This window comes from Eptatretus burgeri, chromosome 8 (genome assembly GCF_056783735.1).
Source record: "Eptatretus burgeri isolate ZD-2024b chromosome 8, Ebu_testis_v1, whole genome shotgun sequence".
Classification (NCBI taxonomy): domain Eukaryota; kingdom Metazoa; phylum Chordata; class Myxini; order Myxiniformes; family Myxinidae; genus Eptatretus; species Eptatretus burgeri.
The window spans coordinates 32,540,038-32,557,537 of NC_140968.1; the positions used below are offsets into that span (position 1 = coordinate 32,540,038).

The 17,500-nt window shown below is 42.7% G+C and overlaps 1 protein-coding gene across 2 annotated transcripts in view; it reads right to left on the reverse strand.

The window, feature by feature from the left end:
* The window catches only part of LOC147021469 (ephrin-A5-like), a 163,967-nt gene that overhangs the window by 128 nt on the left and 146,339 nt on the right, over positions 1-17,500 (reverse strand). Inside the window, exons 2-5 of one of the 2 annotated variants that reach the window (XM_085891421.1) lie at positions 11,400-11,683; positions 8,063-8,128; positions 4,967-5,050; positions 1-1,677 (exon numbers count right to left, since the gene is read on the reverse strand). The exon at positions 1-1,677 is cut by the window's left edge and continues 128 nt beyond it. In XM_085891421.1, the coding sequence (XP_085747547.1) occupies positions 1,538-1,677; positions 4,967-5,050; positions 8,063-8,128; positions 11,400-11,683 (574 nt within the window). In that variant the 3' untranslated portion in view covers positions 1-1,537. The remainder of the gene's footprint in view (positions 1,678-4,966; positions 5,051-8,062; positions 8,129-11,399; positions 11,684-17,500) is intronic. The other variant, XM_085891422.1, reaches the window with a different exon arrangement.

A 17,500-nucleotide genomic window follows, 5' to 3' on the forward strand; every position in this document is an offset into this window, starting at 1 on the left:
TTGGATGTAGGCCGAGGGTGTGGGAAACAAAGTAAGGACAGAATGCTACAGTCACGGGGGTCCCATCGGTTCTTGTTTAAAATGTGGCTTGTTAATAACACGGCTCACCTCCTGTCAACAGCGGGTCTCACCAATTAGTTCTGCTTACTGACTTGCAGCGAGCACGCTACATGGAGCACGATTTGGTCATGCGGCAAATTTGGTCCCACATGCTACGCTGCACGCCAGGAGCCGTGTCTCGAACCGGGTGACTAACCGACCTGGTCGAGTGATACGACGTCGACCGTGGCGAAAACTCAGCTTGCTCAGAGTGCTCTAGATTTTGCCAAAAATACAAGTGGTCATCATTTCGAGCTGCGATCGGTGAACCTTCCTTCATTCCAAAGCAGTTTGGTATGGAAACCATGAACGAGGAATCGCAGTCACGAAGTAACTGGGGCTCTCCACATGTCTGTCGAGCTCGTTTCACACACCAGCCGTTCTGTGCCAGTAGAGCGAGAAGACCTTGCTGGAATGACCGAGCCAACTGCCTCGTCCCAGCCATGCTGCGAAGGCTCGTGCTCTTCTGATGAGAAAGCACCTCTTGCTCCGTTGCCTCAACCGGCTCACCTCATGAATCAATAGCTTCCGCCATGTAAATTGTGCTGGAAAGCAGTGTGCGGGGAGGACTGGGGATGGGTGTGGGTAACGGAAAGATAACATATCCAGGAAACAAAGCAGGATGACAATGGTCCAGGAACCAGCTTTATCAATTGAGTTCATGAGTAACCAGCTTTGTGAGCAGATCCTGCAATAACATCACGCGATTGGCTTGAGAATCAACTTTTTGGTTTATCCCAAAATAATTTGAGTTTTCTCATTTTCTCTTGCTTACCCTCAATCAAACCAAATATACTGGAAGTATCAAAGTATGCCCAATTGTCTCAATAAGTGACGAGGGAGTGAGCAGTCAGAGTAACAAATTTAAAAAATGACAAAAAGGTGGCAATAACACGACACAATCGTACAACACAACAAAAGCATAATTTGCTTCTTAACGCTGAAGAAATAAAATAAGGAAAAACGTTTTAGGGCCTAAAAAAAACAACATATTTAATAAAAAAAATATTCTGAGTTGGTAATCCAAAGAAATGTTTTTAAAATGTGTTTGAAGTGTACATGGTGTTGGATATGAAGACCACATGTGCACTTTCAGCACCAACATAAGGGTAACGAGAAAGAGAGGGCGAGAGACTGGAAAAGATACCCAGAGAGATGGGAGGATGGATGGAGATGGATGGGAAAGGGGAGGGGGGATTGGTTGGGTTACAATATGGGAATAGCAAATCCCCCCAGTAAGGGGGCCAGCGAGATGAGCAAACGTCAAGAAAGCAACGGGCTGAAACCGCACATCCCTGCCCGTCAAGGGCCGTGCCCGACATTTCTCTGGAAAAGGGAGGATGCTTGTGCACAGTCGATGAGGGAGCAGGAAGAGACCGAAGAACAGAGATGGCAGACGCTGGCAGGTCGCTGGGTAAAAAGATGCCTCCGGAGGGGCTTATGTGAAAAGTGGGACATATGCTTGGGTGAGCAAAAGCGGGAGAAGTGCCAGGATCAGGAGGAAACCGGTCGGAGATGCTGACGGGCCTCGCCGGGCTCTGCTGCGAGACGCCTGCGCCGTGACGACCCTCGACTCATCTGCGGAAACACACCATGCCACACGGGTCACCGCATTGCATGCGATGCATCACACTCGTTTCTAGCACTGGCACACTCGTCTGGCATAATTGCAGTCATGTGTTTCCCATGCACATCGCATGTTGGAATGCACACAGAATGGTAGATGTATACAACTAAGAGGTGGATTGGAAATGGGTTGCACCTTCCTAATCCCAATCGACAACCTTGTTCATGCGAATGAAGGTGGCAGGGAAGAAATTATTTGTTTCCTCAACCATGTATTATACAGCACCTTGACATGGGTTGGCATAATTTATTTCTGAAGTCACAAGCTGTATCCTCTTCCACCCCTTCTCCCATAAATCAGAGAAGGAATTCAGGAACTTAGAATTTGGCAAGGGTAACAGATATTTATTTATCATGGTATGGTGGGATTTCTTATACCCAACAGCAAATTGTAGCAGGTGGGACAGCTGGCTTGATGTCCCATCCAAAGGATGACTTATTCAAGGATGCAACACCGTAATGTGAAACACCAGCCTGCCAGTTTTTCCTTTGGCTCTGAAAGAAAACGATGCCAGGACTGGCGGGCTCAATGGCGAGTGCACTACTTCTGAGCTATCGTGTCAGTCCAAGTGAATTGTTCGAATGCACAAGTGTAGCTGCCCACTTGCTTGCATATGAGAGTAGTGTTAATCTGGAATACCTTCTCTTTATCATGTTGGTAACAAATACCTGTCGTCACGTGTTTCCCTGCTTTAATGAACGTGCTGAAAATCAAGATGGCGGTCAATGAGCTGTTGCAAAGATGGTAGAACGGTAAATAATAGACAAAGAAACATTTTTGCCGTCAGTTGGCTCCACAGTATGGTGACGGTTAGCTCTCAAGGGCATCTGTATTTGATTGGAGAAAATTATTTGAAGATGAACATGAAAGCGTATGGAATGAAGCTCTTGCTGCAAGACCAGGACGTCACGATCAACAGATTTGAGGATCTCATTTTGCCCGACCAAAGACTTTTTGCCTCTCATATTAGTTCAACGAAGTCCCGTAAACTTTTTGCACAGAATAAAATGTTTTGTAAACAGTATGTTTACAATCACGCCGACACAGAACAGTCGTCAAATCGTATCGACGATGTGGAGCAATTCTTTTGGAATATAATGCATCGGGAACCATTTACTGTACATCTAATAACTTGCACACTGGACACAAATCTGAAACATTCGTAATGTGCCAAAAAGCTTGGTCTATGTCAATGTTATGTCTGTGTCTGGTTGGATTAATTAGCTCAGATGTAGCATTAATTAAATGTCTGCAGTAAATCACGGCAGAAGGGAAGCGTTTTGACATTGGAACGACAACAGAATATTAAAAGTACAAAGTCGTACGATGGGAGGGGGTGGACATCATGGAACAACCAATGGGAAGTCCTGGATTCCGGCAATGAGGGTGCACAACCCCATCAACGTAGCTCGGCACCATTAGCCCTCCTGCCATAGTGCATTTGGTCGCAGGTAGAACGTGGTGGTGTGTTCGCAGAGCTGCACGCATATGGAGCAAGGATGAGAACAAGTGAAAAGGGGGAGAAAGTGCCAAGTTGTGTTTTAGAAATTGGAGAGCAACAGAGTGAAGGGCATGGTCTTTTGCATGGCGACAGAGTTGTTGTTGGTGTTGTTGTTTTGAGGAATCTTCTATGGAATTGTCCGCGCAGGTGCTAAGCAAGACAACGCAAGACAGTTTCATCTCTGGAAGAATTGCAGGCTTTGGTTCAGCAATGGACGGGACTTCTGGATCCATATTAAGCGAATGCCTTGCTGTAATGTAGTGTGACCTTAACAACCACAACAGTTGCCAAAAAATAGTGCCTCACTGTTTTCCAAAATCCCTTAAAAGCTGCTCAATTATCCATCACAATCGTCACTACATGTGACTGTAAAGAATATTTGCGTTTGCAGGCTCAGCTGGACCTCAAATTCAGGGAATTGCATTGCAAACGAGAGATGCCACGATGTTATTAATAGTGTATGGGCCACACGTTCCATGTTGAAAATCACAGACTCTCAGTAAGTTCTGCCCAGTTGCAGCTGTTGTTACGAACATTGGGATATGTGATCATAATGGCAGTGCTCTTGTAGTTTACGCTTATAAAGTGGTGCTGATGGAATGAGAAAAACATCAGCTCGCCCAAGCGTGCAGGTCGCCTGAAACATGGAAATTGTGATTGAGCGATGCACTCAGAGATTTACCATGGAGCAGGACCAAAAAGGGGAGCAGTGCTGGATTTACAAATCTACATTAATACCAGTCCTGCACATTGCTGTCACCAGCAGGACTAAACTCCCACCCACACAGCCAACTCCATTCCCATGCTATTCTGCCAACTCAGATTCAGACACTCTCGAAAATGTGCAAAATAGCACACACATCCTCGTTAGTTCCTTCTTGTGTCACACTTTGCCGAGTTAGCACTCTAAAAACAGTTTTCCTCAATATTGTTGGATTTCTAGTTGTAGAAAAATTATTTCAATCAAAATGTTTGTGTTTGTGTTGTACATTTCTCTAATCACCTCCATTCCTTGAGCACATACGGAAAGTACATTTTGACTGGACGGTGTAATTGCACACCGTATCATGAATGTAATATTACCATGATTTGACAGTGCTGTGGTGTGTACAAAGCATGTAGCAATTACCTTAATTGAAGTGCTTGTTTAGCAATGAAAGTAACCATAACCCCAGAGCAGTGTGAGAACGGGGCTCAGAATGAACCATGTGATTTCACCAAACTGATGTGTCACTTATCTCATGCATGAAAAATTACGACCTAATTTTAAGACCACAATAGTTTACAATTACAATGTTCTCCACCAAGATATTACAAGGCAAGTTATGTATAATATTGTAGTCCGACTCTGCAGTTGTCTAAGACATGGAGGATGCTGTGCATATGTCATATGTAGGAGACTTCACTGGACATTAACATTAATTGCAAGGATATTAATTGACTGTGTACAAATCAACATAGTGCTGATAGATAACCAGCAAGAAAAAGTGGACAGTGGTAGGCACTGTAAGCAGAAGACTAGAGAGATGCATGGCAGTGAAACATGGATAGTTGATAGGAGGAGATAATTTAGGAGATAAGAGAACATAAGGGCAGGATTCTTGGCAAGAAGGAAATGAGGAATGATTATGAGAGTTAACAAAAGAAATAAAAGAGAAAAGCATCAGCTATTGGAAGACAGATAGCCCAGGAGGAAAAAAGATCTCAGATAAGGGTTGAGAGAGGGATATAATACCAACCTGCTTGTTCTAAGGAACTGGCTACCTTTCGGTTACTGGCCATGTGGGATTGACCAGGTAAGTCTAATGTTTTCGTACTAGGTGCTAAAAAAAACAAAAGGAGCCAAAGTGGGGATGGGGTCGGGAGGGGGAGAAAAGGGTAGGGGAGTGTGGGTAAGGAAAGAGGAGCGAGAGAAAGGGAGAGATAAAAGACAGGGTTAGTACGTGTTAGTGTCAAAAAATACATTTAATCAAAGAGCAGGTGTTTTGCACATGGATCTTTGTTGGATTAAAGTTAGGATTCAAATGGATTGTGCAGATTAGGGACCCGGGGGAGGTGATAGTTCTCTTTTGTTCTTTTGTTTTGCAGTCTTTATTAACCTGCCATACACAAAATCCTCACGGAATACTGGGAAAGTACAGCATCCACATCGAAAAGTTTTCTCTGCAACATTGAGTTTAAACCGGAACAATTTCATTAGAAACTTATGCTCTAAACTTTATGATGCCACCACTTGCATTAACAAACATGCATTAACATTAAAGCATCTCAAAATGCAAAGCACATCCGCGTTCGCTTTGTACTCAAACCAATCTCGATTAAAACGACAGTTTAAAAAACAATTGTACATTTTATTCATTTGTGTTCTCCATATTCTCATCATAAAGGTTCATTGAAGATTTGATTACAAAGGCTCAAAGAGGAAAGATGTTACAGCCTGGGCAGACACACTGAAGCGAAATGGTTAAATAAATAAAGAAACATGGAAGCGATAAAAAGATAAAATAGGACTGCCTGTCCTGAAGCTCACCCGGATCACTCCAACCCCACGCAGAGCCCCTTAGACCCTGAATTTTTGAATGCCGTGAACAAACTTTGGTACATCAAGGGTGATGAAGGTTGTGGTCAAGTTTCATCGAAATTGTGTGTGTAGTTTCTGAGAAGAGAGCAAATACCTAATTTGGGGGGGTCAGAACCCCCCTCCCCCCCATAGTTCCCCTTGATGAGCACAGATTTAGATCTGGTCAATACACCTTCGTTAGGCATCAGGTATGAAGCTTGTGGCCAAGTTTCATCAAAATTGTGTTTGGTTCAAGCGATAATGACTGAAGCGTTTACGGACTGACTCACTCAATCACTCACTCACCCACCTATGGATACTGCTCGACCACATAAGCTTACCTGACTAAAGTCCAGGTGAGCAAAAAACGGGTGTCTCTTGCTTGACATGTTGCAGTGGAGCTAACAAGGGCTATCTATAGTCACGATGACGTTTTCCTTTCACATTTTGACCCAATTTTTGGTTTGTTTCAAATTTAATGACAAAAGCTGAAATGGTAAAAAAAAGACACACACACACACACACACACACACACACACACACACACACACACACACACACACACACACACACGATTGTGCAAAACCCCATCTCTTGCTGTGCGGGGGACAGGGCTAACAAATGATCCAATATACATGAAGATTCCGTGAAAACAAAGACCTAAAGTCAGTTGTTAAAGACTCGTGCAAGATCTTCACCTTGCTTCTCGGGGCGAAACGTCGTTTGATTTTCTCAGGATAATCAAAAGGGAACAAAGATATCGTTCATGGCACGTGAGAATACATACAATGAATGTACCAGAGATTGGTTGAAGCAATTGGGCAACAGCCATTCCGTGTCTTAAACAATGGCATTTCTAGTAAAGGTGGTACATCAAGTTGCATCGAAAACAATGGAACGACATCGCAAACTAACATTTGGCGATGGAAGAGCTATTTGTCACCGTCTGCTGTTTCATCCTCGTGATGTCATAATCGTGCCAAAAGACGACAGACATTGCAGATCGGCACATTGGCCGCCGCACGGTCGGTTGAGTCTCATTTGCCCGGCAAGTATCTCAGCAAACGATTTAGTCGTGCAGAACATTTTTTGAAGAATATTTCGCCATTCACTGTACAACTTCCCTTGATGCCCTGACGAGCCACTTTATGGCAATATTGCGAGAATTTGGCCGTTTGATTGAGCGAAGAGTCATCCATTCATCGCAATAAGTCTCGCCGTTTCGATTATGGTCAAAATATTGTTTTCTGCTTCAAAAAAAAAGTATTTCATAATCATCCAGACCTGTGTGTGCCTCAACATTTCGCTTTTATCGGTTGAAAAATCCACTGCTGCTGACAGATTGTGCATTTTTTTTTTAATGCAGCGATTATTAATTACTTTTTATTATTTTTTATTTTTTTATTTTTACAATTAAAGCCATACGTTGAGAATTTGTGACGTCATTGCAATGCATCTTTCCACAACGAGGCCAAATATTGCTGTGCATTTGCAACATAGACCGATCGCTGGTTTATTCCATAACTGCCTTTCAGATTTCCAAGATAAAACAGAAATCGACAAATGTCATCTGGATAGGCCACTGCTGGCTATCTGGGTACCCAAAAGTGGATTTTAAAGAACCAGTATTTCAAAATGACCTCACACTCAGCTCTTCCATGAATCAAAACATAAAACAAGCATTACCTCGTGCTACTCGCTATAATGCAATGCACATTATTTTCTTGCTATTATAATATCGATTTCTTGCTTTGTCAAGATCATTGAAATAAATGGCGAGGAGCACTCCTGAAAGCCTCGTCTACACTTGGACACCACAAACTAGCCAGGCCAAACGTGGTGGCATCAGCTGTTTCGGTATTGATGACCCCTTCGGCACAGCAAATCTACTGATTAAAGTTTAAATAACCTGGCTCTAGATTGCACGTTTCAAGCTCAGAAATCGACACGAGATGTGTGTGTTAACTTAAAATGGCATGAATGAGAAGGAATAGTCACTGGCAGTGTATCCAAATGATATGGGGACAAGCACAACATTGCAGCAGAATCTGACAAACCAGCACACACAATTCAAAAAGAGGAATATTTATATATATGATAATCAAAAGAATGAGGCCTGTGCAAGCAGAGGCTGGGCCTCGATAGCCCGGAGATGGTTTCTTCCAAGTTTAAACAGACAGACTGCACAAAGACCAAAACAAAAACTTAATGTGCATCAAGTACAGTATGTGGAAAGAATCATGGAGAGGCGCCGGTGAAGCGTGTCACAACTTACTTATTGGGCAGCAGACGGCCACCCGGAGCTTCAGGCATCGCTTGAAACCTCCAACAAAGCTCGAGGCTGAAAGAAAAGGTGTCGGCATGCACTCAGGGGCGAGTCGGACGGTCAAAATGCCTGACCGGCTCAGCGGAACAGCCTGCCAAGCTATCGACCGGCTGTGCAAAATGTGCGTGCGGAGCTGGCGGGGAGAGCACCCCGAGCTTCAGAGAGCGTGCGGACAGAGTGAGATTTCTTTTTGAGAAAAATGTACAAAAGCAATCAGTTTTGTTCATTCTTGTAACAAGCATCCATTCATAGCATCTTTAATTTGCATGAACATTTAATCAATGGTAATACATCCTTATTTTATTGCTATGATCCCTCTGTTGCAGGCATGTACAACCATCTCAGAGTTAAAATACTCATCCACTTCCCGGTCACCTTTTCCGAACCCCAAGTTGAGCATCTCTCCAAAATGACAAACTGTTCAATGTAATGCTCTCAGAATGACAAGCTCTAGCCAGTAGGACAGTCTACGCAGAACCTTCCAGCGGCATAAGCTACGGTGACTGTTTCTGAAACATTCAATGTCATAGTCGTGGACCCCATGCCCAGGGGAGGGCGGGGGGGGGATCAACTTAGAGGATTACATTGAGACACAAAAGGAAGGAAAGATGTACATTAGGAGAACTCGCCCTGACAGTGACAGAATATAAGTCCTCCATCACGATCACAGCAGATCTCGCTTGAGCCCGAGGACATCGGATGCTATCACAGAGGTGAGAAGGCCCTTACTCTCCCGTTGGCACAGGTTTGAGATGTACAGACTCTTTGGTTGCCTTTTGACAATGACCTTCGTGGAAAATATCTTGAAAGTGATGATGCCGTTAATATTCATCAATGATTGAATGATTCTTCGAAATCGCTGACCATGATGGACTTAGGGAATAGAACCCGATAAATAAATCTGTAAGAAAACCAGTGCATGATCATAATGTCTCTTGAAAAGCTGCTTAAATTTATGACTAAAATTATTAAATTATCCATAAATTATAATGAGGACATTGCATTTACAGTAATTAATCTTGATATCATTCATGGTACATGTCAGTTAAACTCAGGTGTTAAACATGAATGCTACTCCCTCCAGCAAAGCAGTTCTCACCATGCACATGGTTCAACGATTTTATATACCTGATGGAGGATTGTGTAAAATAACTTTGTAATCAACATACATGAAGGAAACAAAAACGATGAAGAATGATTAAAGCTTTCCTTGTCAAATCATGCAATGTTTTCAGGATGTAAGCTCCACCAGTTTTAGTAAGTGTAAGTGACATCACACAAAATAGTTTGGATGAAGTAGTGCATTTACCTTTGAAGGTCTAATGTGGGTTTGAGTCCCAACCCAACTACAAATTGTCGGATCGGTGTTTCACAGGCAGGGTGGTGCATCGTAAAGTGCGCCGTCCTTTGGGATGGACGTTTAGTTGAGTGACCCGTTTGTCGGCCTTAGCTGGTGGACGTTAAACAGGTGAGTTATTGTCAGCACCCTGAACAAATTACAAATTCCTGCTACCTTTGGTCGTGTGCCCTGTGACAATGTGGTGACCCGTCAAGGAATGCATTTCACGACTTGTCATGAACACCCGGATGCTATGCCAAGGGAATGGACCTCCACCACACAGGTGTGTGTGTGTGTGTGTGTGTGTGTGTGTGTGTGTGTGTGTGTGTGTGTGTGTGTGTGTGTGTGTGTGTGTGTGTGTTTGTGTGTGTGTTGTAGTTTTGGGGAAATGGAGTAGTACGGATAGTATACGTAAAGGTCATGATTGATGATAAGTAATATTTGATCATATAAGGTGTTTAAATTTTTTTATTTTTTTAACGAACAATAGAGATGCTCACAATAATCCAAAAGAATTATTGATAAACACATTCTTACTGATAATTATATATATATATATATATATATACTTATTTATTAAAAATAAAACAAAACAACCTTGGCATGTCTTGCGCCATTGCATCTCATTCGTAGAACTTTTTGAACGCCCCTCATATTCATCCATTTTGGTTAAATCATTGGGACCCTTCTCTCATACTGTAACAGCTTACACATCCACCATACTCCGAGGTGCTGGACTTAATTTAACGCACGAGAGGTTGAGTCCAGGGGTGCAGACCAACAGTTTGAAGAATTGTTCGGAATGTGCAGCAGTTTAACAATCCAGTTTTTCCAATAATATTTGAACAGAAAGGGAAATTAATATATGAAAAACCAAAAAAAAACATTGTCCTTCGAGCCCTCAACCATAAAAGCAAAGCCATAGGTCTCTTTAGAAAACACATCGGCTTTTATACAACACAGTTTTTAAAAGCTCGCATCTGAGCCATTCATGCACAGATTACATTGGCCAAATCGGAGCCCCAAAAGGGGCAAGTATTGGGGGGGAGGGCATGGTGATCTCATTCTGGTGCGAAGGCAGTGTCTCGAGAGGGGCAGTGCAATGGAGCGGATCAAATATTTTTGCCATTTGTAACCGGTTGACCAAATTCTTGTTGGAAAAGATAATAAAAATTAAATAATTTACTGCTATAAAGCATTATTCATTTTGGTTTTAATAAACCAGTGTTCGGTTAGTTGTATTTGTAGTACATCGTCTTTCCATGTAGATGCACCATAACTTATAAGATGCCACATTTTACATGACTATCGTACTTCCTTTACACATTGTGGAATAAGATTAACCTTCTTAGCATTTAATTGCACTCTCGTGACTTCACGCAGGATAAATTTGGTTTGGCTCAAGTCAAATGGCAGGAGATGGATTATTTCACGAGGTTCATACGTATAATGGATTGGGATTTCTGGAAGGCGAGAGGGTTAGGCTCCTGAATGTCATGGAGTGTCTGCTCAAAGAGAACACCAAAGCAAAAGGGGAGGTCGTTAGAATCCAGATGAGATGAAAAATTCAATAAAACCACCTGCAAAGCATTTTGCACTATTATAGGATCAAAGGAAGCCGTTCTGCTTTTCTTCCTCACCTCATTCTTTTTTAGATCACCGCTATGCTGTAGTTACCTCTCCACAAGTAGCCAAATGATGCCAGGCTGATTCTAGCAAGACACCCTATGAGCTGTACTGAAGGTTAGCCAGATTGGATATGGGGTCGTTGGCCACCTGGGTCTCTACCTTCCCCCTGTGCCCCTCCCTCCTCCCTCCCCCCAAAAACTTGACAAATTGCTGAACCTTTTCCTCTATTGTCTATGACTTATCCACCTCATTATCTCTCCATTGTAGCCTTTTCTTATCCCATAAAGGCACTTGGTGTAAGATGATCCCAAAACTCACAAATGTAGTAATACTCTTGGCCCGGTTGGAATTCGAAGCCGAGGGAAAAAGGTGTGAAGAGCTGGAACTTTTCCGAGTACTTGAGTGGAGCGTGCATCGCGTACGGCCGAGTGCAATTCCAGCGCTTGAAGCCTCGACCACTCGGGTCACAAGACTGGTAACCATCAAAGTTAACCATGTAGATAATGTGGCCCTCAGTACGCCCGTGGTGTGTCAACCCCGGGCAATATATGTCGAGGTAGTCGTTGATCTGAACCTCCACCACGTGATCCTCCCTCTGCAGCCTGTTCGGAAAAGGGAGCGTGAGGTTAAATATATATTTTAAATTAAAATAAACAGCATCAATCGTGGGGATTTCATTTTGAAAAATCAAAACAAGCCTTAAAAATCAGCTGGAAGCCCCAATTTAACAAACACCAAGAAATACCCCCATGGAGATGGAAAAAGTGGGAGAGGAGTAGCGGTCGAGAGTGTCAGTGAGAGGGAGTGTGGGGTGGATTACTTTGTGCAAACTGTCTTGTAAGGATGTCCATGTGTTTGATAAAGTTCCAACTATTTTACATTTAAACTCATATTTGACGAAAGCAAATGTTAAATTGCATATTTGGAGGAACATTATCAAGCGAGAGCAGCACTCGGTAGAACAGTTTACATTTTGTATCCCACTGATGGGTTGGATCTGGATCTGCACCAGAACCAAAATCTGATCAACTTGGTCTTGTCACCTAATAAAATCATCCACTAAGTTTTGTCCGAATCCGTCCACAACTTTTTTGAGATATCCCGCTCACAGACAGCCAGCCAGACAAACAAACAGGGGTGAAAACATAACCTCTGTCCACCATCAGTAGCGAAGGTAAAGAAGAAACTCGGACAACTTACCTTGTTATTAATTAAATAAATGCAGAAATTTATGATATCCTGTTTGAAATCGTCGGGGATGTAAACATTCCTTTTTGTGATGTCTGAGATTTGCCCTGGGACCAAAGATGCATCGACCTGTGTCACTAGGTTGGTCTGTTTGATGTCCCCACCTGAACACAGTTGATGGATCTGAAATCCCAACTTCAAATACTCATACATGGTGTTCTTTTGTCCATTGTCGACTCATGTGCTTGTAATTCATGTTTTGACTGTTGAAGCTCCTCCATGAGTGTGAGACACTGTCGTATATTTTCTTTACAAGATTGAGGCTCATGCAAGGGAGAATTCAGAGAGTATGAACTGACAGCATGGCAACAGTTACAGATAACCAAGGGAATAAATGGAGGAGAGAGAGAGAGATAGAGAGACAGAGAGTTCGTGAGTTCGTTCCCCGCCTCCTTTAAACCCTGGAAAGAAGAGTGGGATAGAATGGCCTCAAAAAGGCCATTCCACATCCAGGATAAAACAGGAACAAAAGAGTTGAGGTGGGCATTAAGCCTGGATTTTGGAAGTTTAATCAGGAAGGGGTTACTGGAGACAGCTCCTGACTTTCTTGCATAAAACATTGCAGCGATTAGCTAATGCCTGCTGTGTAACCTGAGAATTTCCCAGCAATTTGGAGGATTGGAGACTGATCTACACGCAAGTAGATGACCACGTGGCCCGTCTTGCATGTTTTATGTCCTAAATTGCCGGTTCATGTCCTCCAATTGGTGAATAGTAATATAACCACTTCATTGGAAGAAGGGAACGTAACCTGACGGTGAAAGGATTTGAGTGATCCCTGCAGTTGTGAGCTCCATAAGCTGTTCTCTCGGTATCGCTTGCCATACCATGCAAGATGTAACACTGAAACTGTGGCGATGAGGGAAAATAATATTAACACTGCAGATGATGGTTCAGTTGCATAAATACCTGAAAGCCGAAGTTCAATGAAGATTGTACAGGAAAAGACAGGAAGTGTGTGTGTGTGTGTGTGTGTGTGTGTGTGTGTGTGTGTGTGTGTGTGTGTGTGTGTGTGTGTGTGTGTGTGTGTGTGTGTGTGTGTGTGTGTGTGTGTGTGTAATCATCATCGTCATCATCAATGCACGCACTTTACTGTCCACAAGGGTTATTCTGGGTGGTTTTGGCTTTGTCTTCCCAGCAGTTAGTCAGGGCAGGAATTTGATATTTGTTCACAGTGTGGCAACTCACCTCCTCTTCCTGAAACAGACAATGTGATATTTTAACATCCACCAACATGACCACTGCGGGCATACAGGTTCTTCATGTCTATCGAAGGAGCGGTGCATGCACTGATGCCTCACCCTGCCTGTGAAACGTGAGGATGGCAGTTTATAGCTGACTCAGGATTTGAACCCAGGTTACACAGCTTTGAAGCAAGTGTGTGTACCTCCAGGCTATCTTGGTAGATCTATGTGTTCTTATAGTGTGCTGCCTTTTTGCCTGCTGGTTGCATCATTGGTTAGGAGCACGGCGATGCTGCTGATGCAGCGCCCCTACTACCAGTATACTGGTGCTCATTTCACCGACCTCGGAAGCATGAGAGGCTGAGTCAACCCCCTGGTGTTAATTCAGTGTCCGATGGAACTTGAACTCAGGACCCTCGGGTCTCAAGCCAACACCCTGACCACTAAGCCAACACCAGGCTAGTTCTATTTGTAATAACTAAATAAATAAAGAAGTAAAAAGCAGAAAAATGAAGAAAAAAAAGAGGATCAACTCACTTTATCAAAAGGAGGACCAATGCATTAAAAGGCAAAGGGGGAGAGAGACAGAGAGAGAGATAGGGGAAAGGGGGACAGGGGAGAGTGAGAGAGAGAGAGGAGGGAGAGGGACAGAGGAGGGAGAGGGAGAGGGAGAGGGAACAAGAGGGAAGTTGGAAAAGTAAAGTGAAAAAACAAACTCCAATTGAAAAATTACAACCCTTAATACGAACTCGTTCTCTTCAGTCTCTGCAGTCCTTTACTCTGGAAGGTGAGAGTAGAATAAGAAAATATTTGCCTTGTAAAGCAATAGCCATCCCTACAAACTGCCCTCTTGCACCGACTCTCATGCTCCTTACTCGAGGCTGTTCATTAATCCCTGAGCCTGGCACGCATTAACACTGTGCCATTGACCACATAATATCCATTATTCTCTCCTTATTTCTGTTTCTGTGCAAATTAGATGGGAGATCGAATTGGTGCTCGCATAAAAAATAATCTTTAAGATCCTGGGTTAAAATCTAGCGAGACCCTACTCGACGGGGTTTGTTATTGAGGTTAAGCCAGGAGAAAATTCATGCCAAGTGCCTGTTATAACGGAGCCTGAAAAATCTGCCTGTTCAGGCACTAACCCGCTACCCAGTCTGCTTAAACAACAGCACCGAAGTCCCTTATCGACCCGGTCTCCCCCATGGTCAAGACAAACGAGCCTATTTTCTCCAAAGTCAAGCAGTTTCAGGATCTACCAATTAATCATGCTGGTTGGTGACGAGATGGTGGTTTCACCGATGCATTGATTCAAATCGTAGATCCTGTAGGTTGTCATGACTTATATGGTTAATAATGCATCCCATTGCTGGTTATTGAAACCAACTGGCAAGTTATGTTTATTCTGCAGACTAAAAATAGATAATTGATCAGAAAATAAATAATTAATGATAAATTATTACAATGATATTGTTGCCGACGAACAGTGACGGCATATTATTATTTATATAATCACTAAATATTCAATTAAAATATAAATATAAATTAAATACAGTCTCTGACAATGATTACACTGGGCTGTATTTGAAATATTTTTTCAGAGGTCTCGGTTTTCTCAGCGGTCCTTATATGTATTTTTGCATGCTGAATTCAGAAATGTATCTAATTTCGCTCAATCAGGTCAAGTTTTCATGCTATCTCAATTTTAAGGAAAAAAAATTATCAAAATTTTTGTTTTTTTTATTATTATTAATCGATAAAATCGATAAATCCCACAAACAACAAAGAAGGATTTTTTGGGACCTTACAAATGTATATTGAAAATACATGTTGGGTGCTTTTGCCTGGTACTTCCACAAGGTATGTAGGGGTGGTGTGGGGAGGAAGAGGATGGAAGAAGTGATAGTTGAGGTTGAGTTGAGAAGAGCAAATTGATGAGTAATTTTCCAATGAATTTCCAATTGTCCCCTCCCCCAATTTCCCATCTTGCGTTTGTAATTTGTATATCACTTCCGACATTTCTCCAAGAGGCTGTTTATGATTACTCATTTAATCTCACATTCATAAAGTACCAGCGTGGGTACCCAGCATTACCTGGTGCTGTTCTTATCCCTTTGGCATTTTGAAGAAATCAATTTTTGTTTTCTATTTTTAATCTTTGTTGTGCAGGCCTAAAACACTTCCCTACACCCACTAAGGAATGGGGTCGGGGATCATTTAATATTATCTTTCACATAGCTAACAAGGCTTCGGCACGAGAGAGCAATTTAAAAAACAAAATTTCAAATAAATCAAACTTTTTTAAAATAAATATTTTCAAAATAAATTTGGCCTAAAACATCCCCGACATTCACTGATGAACCTCTGAAAGTGTGACGTTAATCCGTATCTTCCATAAACTTTTCAAGTCAAGTACAAAGCCCACAAGTTAAAAATCTTACGGGATGAGAGATGCTGACCACTTCCCATTGTGGCCCTCCGCGCGGGGTCAAAAGCCACGTTCACACCTGCCCATTAGCCCCCCACCCCTCACCCTTTCTCACTATCTGATCGAACTTAACCTCCGCCCAATAACTCATGGGACTGGTGACAGGAAGTTTGTTCAGGTAAGCGTGTCCCAGTGGGCTGTGATGGATGGCTGGGATAGGGTGTGTGAAAGCAGGACCTCTGTGTTGCATCCCAACTCTGGGACCTAAAAATACATCGTAATCATTCAGATCGAGTTCGCTTTGGAAATTAATTTCTCCACTATGTGATAAGTTGTACAAAGACATAATCATTCGTCATTTAGGATAAAACTTGCAAGAATCACAAACACAAGAGGATGAAGAGGAGGGGGGGTGGTGGGGGGTCATGATGAGGACTAATGAAAAGTCTTGGAAAATATCTTTGAATGAAATCAAAACACCAGGGCAGCTGTTTTGCTTGGTCCAACCAAATGGTTGGGACCAAGTGGGACCGGCATTGTGATGTGGTCAACAGGGATTAGGAAAGTTACAAAAACAGCTTTTCAAAGAGATTAATGAACGGACCATCAAAAGAATAGATTACAGAGGGGTATAAAGAAAGCTTTAATCAATGGCCGACCTTTGACCCTCTGCTCCCCCTTTTCCCTTAATTCTTTTCCAAAGAATATCCACACAGTCTTTCTGAGAAGTTGAAATAAGATGATAAAAAGAAGTAGACGGTGAAAAAAGTAAATAGGAAAGAATGATTATTATGGTTTTCACTCAAATTGTTCCTGCGGATAAGATCAGCTTCAAAGGATGCAGTCCAGATGGATGTGGAATCAAATCCAGTCGCAGGGTATTCGATACGATAATACTCATTCATCTGCCAATCACAGGTGCATGATGTGCAACCATTGAGAATGAGAGGGCCTTGTGCTGGATGGGGGTACATCGCAAGGTCAGGGTTCACACGAGGGAAAATAAGACAGGATTCCACGCTTGAGAAAGAAAGTATGAACGAGAGTGTTTGAATAGTTGGCACGATGCCAGGGGTGGGCTGATGATCTTGCTGCACTTTCAAGAGTGGGATATCCACATGGGCTATGAGGATTGGCTTGGGAGCACAGGGAGTGGAGGCAAAAAAGCCGGGATGAAGGCAATAAGGAAGAGAAAGGAGAAATGAAAGGAGGGTTATGGGAATATGGGATTGAAAATAAACTCAGGATAGAGTGTTTGGATGATGCGCGCATGGAATAAGGAACAGACGTGTAATTGGATGCAATGTAGGTCAGAAAGGTGCGGCATTGGCTTGCATAGGGAGGTGAGCTCCAATTCTTGGTACAAACATCCCAAAACTGATGTTTATCAGGTAATGCAAGGCACCAAGAAACCTGTTTTCACTTAATGCCTTAGTTTTTGACCCTTTTCTCAGGATATTCTCTTTCTTGACAGTGTTGTCTTTTATTTGCCGAGCACAATCGAGTGCATATCACCTGGGAATGTCTAATCGGCTCGAAATTTACCAAAAGCGGTC